At 30.8% G+C, this 8,515-nt stretch overlaps 1 protein-coding gene across 1 annotated transcript in view; it reads left to right on the top strand.

Moving 5' to 3' along the window:
- Positions 1 to 6,118: 6,118 nt before the first annotated feature.
- Positions 6,119 to 8,515, top strand: part of HELRODRAFT_158749 (hypothetical protein) — a gene marked incomplete at both ends in the record, with an annotated part of 2,715 nt that continues 318 nt past the window's right edge. The window contains 5 exons of the mRNA XM_009010741.1: positions 6,119 to 6,977; positions 7,521 to 7,596; positions 7,708 to 7,872; positions 7,981 to 8,084; positions 8,295 to 8,515. The exon at positions 8,295 to 8,515 is cut by the window's right edge and continues 318 nt beyond it. Of these exons, the coding sequence (XP_009008989.1) occupies positions 6,119 to 6,977; positions 7,521 to 7,596; positions 7,708 to 7,872; positions 7,981 to 8,084; positions 8,295 to 8,515 (1,425 nt within the window). The remainder of the gene's footprint in view (positions 6,978 to 7,520; positions 7,597 to 7,707; positions 7,873 to 7,980; positions 8,085 to 8,294) is intronic.

Below are 8,515 nucleotides of genomic sequence, written 5' to 3'. Positions count from 1 at the left end.
TGATTGATTGATTGATTGATTGATTGATTGATTGATTGATTGATTGATTGATTGATTGATTGATTGATTGATTGATTGATTGATTGATTGATTGATTGATTGATTGATTGATTGATTGATTGATTGATTGATTGATTGATTGATTGATTGATTGATTGATTGATTGATTGATTGATTGATTGATTGATTGATTGATTGATTGATTGATTGATTGATTGATTGATTGATTGATTGATTGATTGATTGATTGATTGATTGATTGATTGATTGATTGATTGATTGATTGATTGATTGATTGATTGATTGATTGATTGATTGATTGATTGATTGATGGATGGATCGATCGATCGATATCAATCGATCGATCGATCGATTGATTGATGACATGATAATAGTCATAGGTAGTCTGAAGTGTTTTACTAACAACTAAAAAAATAGTTATAATATCTTTTATTTTCCTTTCTTTTCTATCTGATATTTCTCTCTAATTTTATTATAACGTTTTTTATTGTTATTATTTAATTTTTATATCTACAAGTTTTTCGTTGATTTTATAAAAACAGGTATCGGTTAAAATTAAATTGTCAACTAAATAGAAGTTCGCTACACGCATCAGAAGCTGGTTATAATTGGCAAATGAGGCCATTCAATATTCTACGCGTTCAAGCTCTTTAATGTTTAAATACTCGCCATGGCTCGCTAAATGCTTTTTAATTAATAAAAAATTTCTTGTCCGAAGATAATGCAGTTCGCACTTTCTTTTACAGTAAAGCTGAAAAATAGTTTGTTTTTTAAGTAAAATATGAAACTAAAATTAGCAATAACTTTTAAAATTAATAGATAAGCAACCGGCATGGCTAAATGTTAATAATAAAATATGAAATAAATGAATAGAAATTTTATCTCTTATAAATGCTCTGATTTTTTTACATTCCCAAATGTATAAAAATTACGGCTTTGGCAAATTTTTTGAGATATATATAATTTTTTATTAATAATTATGACATTAATAGTTTTAATAAGTTAATTCATAATACAAATGAACGTATGATTATTCTCAATAGAATCAAGTGACAGTGACCGTGATATCGTCAGAACCGATGATGCAGGTTTGTTTCCTTCCTTCCTAATGTCTTCTTCGCACCATCTTCTCATTTATTACCTTTTAAATTGCTTATATTTTAAAATTGTTAACATGCATTTTTATTTATATTTTTGTTCAGAAAAGTTGATTGAATTTCTGATGAGAATTTCTGTTGATTTAGATTATTATAAGTTCTTTGCACATTTTACAGTCCAGTATTGCGTATTTTGTGATCAGTTTGTTTCAGCTGTCGGTATCTGGCCGTTGAGTTTTGTTGAGAATTCATGAATGTGTTATTAACCCGTTAAATTTGTTTAAAAACTGCGGTTCGGTTTTTACTACTGTCGCCAGTTTCATCTTACCATTTTTTGCTTGTGATACCTTCTGTCCAAATTTTTATGTAATTAAAATGTCTGATATTGCTATCGAGTGATTTTGGGATGTTGAGTTTATCTACGGTTTTGTTACCTTTAATCTCAATATATTTATGGATCCACATTATGGTTAGTTTGTTTTTATTTGCAAGAACAGATCTGATGTAATTGGAAGGTTTTACAATTTATTAAGGATATTTTAATTTTTTTTACAGCTCTCCTACAGTTAAAATCTAAGAATCAGGAATGTTGCAACGATGAAGAAGAAGATGACTCTTACTTCATAAATCCTTTATTGCCTAGGTATTTTTATTTTCAAATTTTCAAAAAATTGAAATTTGCACTTTTGACGGAGATATTTATTTTAGTTGCCTTAAATTGCTTTACAATTTTTAATTTGAGGAATTTATTTAAAAAGCCAGTAACATGCTACCACAATTTAACTGTATCAGTGCTCAAGTAGATATGAAAAGAAATCTAATTAGAAACGACTTGGATGATGATCTGACTAATCCCAAAAACATGGCTGCCTCTCCATCAATGCTGCCATCTTCACTTCATCAGGTATCTCTCTCTCTCTCTCTCTCTCTCTCTCTACTGTTACAATATAGTTCTTATTATTTGCAACAATATTCATTCAATATTCATTATTATTGCACACATGCGTTCTGATTCCACATTTGCATTAAATTTGCAAAGTTGAGGTGATAGAATGTTCAACAGCGGTAACTTGAAGCGGTAACTTGGGAGTTAACATTTCTTATTCTCACAAGCATTTTCTGAAAAATTCTGTTGGTCTTTGGGTCATCTTGATATTTTATTTATGCATGGTGTTTTATATTACATATTGGATATTTATCAAGGTAGCTTACATAAACAGTTCTGATCATTGTTAATTATGAATAAATTTTGTATTTACGGCAAGTTAAAAATTTGTAGAGTGGCGAAGTTGCCAGACGATCGTCCCTGTCATCGTCCGATCACAAGATGACCTGGCAACATTCACATCCGTCGAAAAAAGATTTCAATGAAAACGGCACTGCACATGATGCCGACATCCCTGACAGAAGTTACCCAGCAATGAAAAGGTGATCACTTTGGCGCGCTCACGTTCTATCTTTGTTTTAATCTCCAAAAGAAAAAATCTGGTAGAAGAGATGATAGCTACAAATTATTTTTCTTGTTCATTTTGTTAACTTTTTATGAACAGATCATTCCAAAATTATTTTACAATATTATAGGCAAAATTGTTCTCACATTCTCACATGCAAATTTAGAAATGATTCATTCTGGTTTTAAAACCTGAAAACTCGATGATTTAGACAGCTAGGAAATATTTAAGTTTACGTGATTGTTGTTACGCAGCGTCAAAATTTTTTAAAGGCAAACATCGCTTGTTAAATTTATTGTTGTTACAGGTCACTGCCATTGGTTCCATTACAACAAAAGTTTTCTTAACTTGAGACATTTGAATTTCATTTATCTTGAATCATGTTTCTTAGGCTAACATGTTTCATATGACATTTAACTGAGATTGCATATCAACCAGCCAAGCACTTAACTCTCAACTCTGCTTATTACGTGTTAATCGAATTCTTTCATATGATCGAACATTCAATGTTGAGGGTTTAATAAAATTCAAAAAGTTCTAAAGAAGCAACTGCAAAGCATAAAATGATCCAAACTAAGTAAATTATTTAGTTGATTATCTTTGTGCACAGAAAAATGTATAATAAACGATGCATACACTAACATATCAACATCCACCTATGATCTAACTACCCATTGTCAAATCGCTAGCCAGCCATATCTGGTTGAAAAGTAGTCTGAATTGTACGACGAAATGTTTGTCGTTGCAGTTGTTTCAAATGAAATTTATGGACTGCACCAGCACCTTCTATTAGTTCGTACACTTGGCGTGCGTTACTGGTTAGACTTGTTTTAAATGAATGTTATCGATTCGCTATCTGTTTCTCGACTTTTTGTTTGGCTTCATGAATTATTTTCTATGCAAAGCATTGCTTGATTTAAGGTAATTACATAAAATGTTAATTTTCATTTAGTGAGGCTGGGTCAGTTAGTAAAGTAGAAATAGTAAAATAGATTAAGTAACGATAATATATTTAATATAAACATTTACATTTCATAGATTCAACGAACATTCGACATTTTAGTTGCGTCAACATGTCTACTTGTCTTTCATTATTTGTATTTCAATCAAGTTAACGTTTTGTTTAGTTGTACGTCCTATAATTATTATTATTGCATGTAACAAAGTTGTGCTATCTGTGTTCCATTACCAGTAAATGCCAGTGTGTATCTCTTTATTTTCAATTTTTAAATTGAATTTTATAAAAAAAATATCTATTCCGCATTTTTAGGTCGTTATATTCTGTTTCGTGTTTGTATGTGTAATCATCAACCGTTTATGATCATTTTTCGTTATCAATTGTCTACTATAAATTGTTATTTGACTTCAAGTTCTGCGTAAATTTGCAGTTCAAATAAAACGTGTGTTGTTGTCAAGTCATTCTCTTGGAATTCCAAATATTTCATTATATTGAAAAGCACATAATAAACGAAACTAGAAACGAGAGAAGCTTAAATAGATTGAAATGAATATATATCAATCAATTTTAGTTTAGCGCCCAGAGACCCAGTTCTCCTAGGTAGGACGTTGTTTTCTTTGTCATCAATTTTTTACGCCAAATTAGACGATCAGTTGTATCCATTTCATTTAAATTTAGAGCTTTCATGTCTTGCTCGATTGATTGCGACCAGGATTTTTTGGGGCGGCCTTTGGGACGTGTGCCAGTTTGGTTGTCATTGGCCATGTTTCTGCAACATATAACAACACCGGACGTATCACAGATTTACAAAGTCTTGATCGTAGTGGTAGTGGGATGTCACGCCACATCAATATAGAGGCAAGGAGATGCCATTTATTCCAGGCTGCACGTATACGTGCTCGAACGGCAGCTTCAGCTGTTCCAGTACAATCTAGAATTTAGAATATATATATATATAAATTGAAATGAATATATATATATGTATATATAGATGTATATATATATATATGTATTGTATATATATATATATGTATATATATATATATATATGTATATATATATATATATATATAAGAGGTCGCCCGAAAAGTTCTGGACTTTATATATATATAGAATTAAGACTGTCAGAAATGCAAATATATATATATATATGTGTGTGTGTGTGTCTGTATGTGTGTGTGTGTGTGTGTGTGTGTGTGTGTGTGTGTGTGTGTGTGTGTGTGTGTGTGTGTGTGTGTGTGTGTGTGTGTGTACAACTTTTTTCAAATTCATATACTGGATAGATCTGTTTCATCATGGTATGTACTTGCAGTACTATTGATGCATGATAAGCAAATTCATGAGAACTAATTACAGTTTTACAGAGAAAAAGTATTTTTAAATTCAAGTTGAAACGAACAAACAATTGAACAAAAATGAATTTAATGTGGTGGGTGAATTTGATGATTTTTTATAAGACTGTTAATATCAGGCTCAAATTTTTTGAAAAACTGTCTTTAATCTCTGCGTTTATTAATATCCAATTTATATTTTTTTTCTGTTAACAGCGTTGTCACAGCTCTAAATCCACGTTTTCACAAATACGAGGATGAAAATGCGGGCAAAAATCGTGAACAACTGACCACAATCCAGCGCACGGGAAGATTTTGAGCTTTGTTTACAAATTGACAACAACGTTGATAGGTATCCGCATAGTTAGCATGCAAAAATTTTTTAACTGGTTCAAAGATATGGTTTTTTGTAATCCCAGCAAAAAAATGATCATTACATAAACATAAAACTTCCAAAGTTCTCAAATTTTGTCAAAAGCTGTCATCGCCCACTTTGAAAAACACTGATGTATAGTATACAACATTACTATATTTATGCATTGAATACACGCTTCAACAGATTGTTGTAAAAATCATCAACAAAAAAATGGATTAACTGAAGAAAACTTACATAAATTAATCATTAATTTTTTCGTATATTCTCGTTACCATCCATCTCCCTTTTTAGCAACACCCACCTTGTTGTCATGGAGCTATGATCATCTACTGCATAAGTAATTTATTTGGTAGTAGAGGTCTAAGAAGTTTGTATCGTAATGTTGAAAGACGACGTGCTCTGCGTTGAGTTGGCAATATTTTCTTAAATTTAATTATTAAATGTTTCATTCCTTAGAAACTTGGGAACAATAACCAATTTCTTTTTTGAATTACATTCAAATAAGTTAATTTTTTAAAGTCTCATAAAAAAGAGTATAAATAAATATTAATATATAAATATTTAAAATACAATAATTTTATTTTTTAAAATATTATATTAGAGAACAAATAATTTGTTAATTAAAGGAAGAAAGCATAAATACGAAAATTCTGTTTTTTAATTTTTTTATTATTTCTTAACAACATATTTAGTTATATTATAATGAAAATTTTTGTTTATTTAATTTTATAAAAGGTCTTCATATAAATTTATTGTGTTTTACAACCTACGATGATATTATGTATAACTCAGCGCTAAATATGAGCTCGCCAACGAAAAGAAGATAATTTTACAGAATTTTTTAACTTTTTAAGTCTTGTGAATAATTAGTTTTAATTGCAATTATGATCACGGCAGCTGATAAACAATTTCAAATTTTTCAACAAAATTTAACATCTAACAAAACAAAGCAACCCGTTCAAGCATGGAATGAAAATATTACAACACCCCAGCCATTTGCATTTTCAAATGATATTCGGAATAAAAAATCAAAAGTTGTTATAGAATTAGAAGAGAAGCGTATGAGAGAACAGATATTGGAAGAATTAGAATGTCAGAAACAGTTTAAGGCACACACAGTTCCTAGCTTTGTTTCAAAACCATTGTACGATCAAATTGTAAAGCAGAATGAAGAAAGGAAAAAAATTCTGAAAGAAAAAAGTAAAGAAAGAATGCAAGTTCTCTCGAAGCCATTTTCATTCTCGCCAATGAATAAAAAAACTGTTGATGTATCTACAGATAAATTAACTAAAAATATGTTTAAGGCTAATCGATTTCCAAGTAAAATTTTTTCCTCAGAAATTGATTTGAGAATGCAAGAAAATGAAAATAAAAGAGCTTTTGCAAAAACTTTAAGAAGTAAAACTATGCTAAAAAATTCTGAGACGCCAAAAGCCATAGTAGAACATGAAGAAAGACTGGAACAAAAGAAAAACAAACAAGCCAAAGGAATGATGTTCGATCTCATCCAAGAAGAATTGAATAAATTTCATCCAAAAATTCATAGAGAGGTGCCTAATTTTGATCGAATATATTTGCAGTCTCTCAGCAAAAATGTTCAAATTAAAGAAAGATGTGCAACAAAATGTGAACCTTTTCATTTCGAAACTGAAATGAAGAAAAAAAAAGTACAAACTAAAAGAAGATCATCAACTTCGACTTTGAATGATTTGAGACATTCAAATGAACGGTCCTCTTTTGCAAGTAATTTTTTAATTTAAAATCCGTTTCCCATAAATGAACTTCAAATTTCCAAAATTACGACGTTTGCATGGATAACTAAAAGTACCGATATTCATTTTGATAAGCGCTGTTTAGTCCTATTCCATGCAAATGCAACATCTCCCTTCAAAACAACATTTTCAAATCAAAACCTATCTTTACAACAACATCCATCCTCACAACAACATTTATTCATTCATTCATTTATTTAGTCATATTTACTCCTAGACACTATTTTTTTAGAGTTATCAGCTACACACAATGGATGGGAAGGCACATGAATCAATGCTCCACAGTCTTCGCTTGTGACAGGCGGGGATCTCTTTGCATTCGATCCCGGTCACTGCAGGCAATTTGACACCGCGTCCCCTAACATCCACTTTTACGTTTACAGCAACCCGCCTTCGAACCAACTCACAACAACCCCCTTCAATGTGTAGTGTGCCCATTGTGAACCGGTTTTATGTGAGCCAAAAAATACTAAACAAATATTTAACACTTTATTTTTAAAAATATTTATCCCAGAGCTTCTTCCTGTTTCTACCGACACCATTCCGATAACAGAAACCAAGACCTCAGTTCTAAGAGCCCAACAGGCAAGGTCAACGCTACTGTTTAATAAATAAATAATTCTTACCATTTTATGTTTTGAATTAAAAATATTATTTAAAAATATAACACAAATTAAATAGATTATTTTAAAACGCAACAGGAGCCAAATTGAACGAGCGCAAAATCTCATTGAAATGGGTTTGAAGCAATCACAAATGAAAAAGTTGCAAAACAAAATGTTACAAAAATCTGTCCGAGAAAAGTCAACGGCTCATGATTTTCAGTTCGTTCAGGGCAGCATCGAGAAAAAAATTAAAAATCAAAAGTTAGCATTGACAAATTGTTCAAAATTCAATTTAATATTGTAGGAATTAATTTGTACACGCATTTCACTTAATAAGCGAATATTTCACCACACCACACTTAAATGAAGGTTGAGTGAACAGGAGCGAGAGAAACAATATAAAAAAGAATTAAAAGAAATGAAGCAAAGAATATCCAGCAGACCACTCCTGTTTGAACAAATCGCCCAGGCATGTTCAGGATTATTAAAAAATATTTAAATTATTCTTGTTGTTAATATCTCCATGTAATTTACTTATTTTGTGTCATCTTGCATAATAACGTGTACTGTACAATAAGAGCACGTACCTGCCTACGCGCCTACTGTTGGGAGGTACATACACATTACATCTGAACACCTTCAATAAAAATTTAATTACTCTCAGATGAATGCCAAATTGCAAGCTCAAAAAAAGCACAAAGATATTCTTGAACGAAACAAGGCAGATATTTTGTTGGAAAATGGTAAGTTTGATGCGAAGAATGAAAAATACAAGAACACTGTTGAAGAAAGTAGCATCCAGGACTTTAATAATCCAGATGACATCACACCCAATATTGAAAACCTTGATCTCGATCAGAAATCTAACAGAAGTGAACGTTCATCAGTCAAAAACAGCGTTGCA

Source organism: Helobdella robusta (assembly GCF_000326865.2).
Source record: "Helobdella robusta unplaced genomic scaffold HELROscaffold_1, whole genome shotgun sequence".
In the NCBI taxonomy this organism is placed as follows: Eukaryota; Metazoa; Annelida; class Clitellata; order Rhynchobdellida; family Glossiphoniidae; genus Helobdella; species Helobdella robusta.
This window is presented reverse-complemented; position numbering and strand designations above follow the sequence as displayed.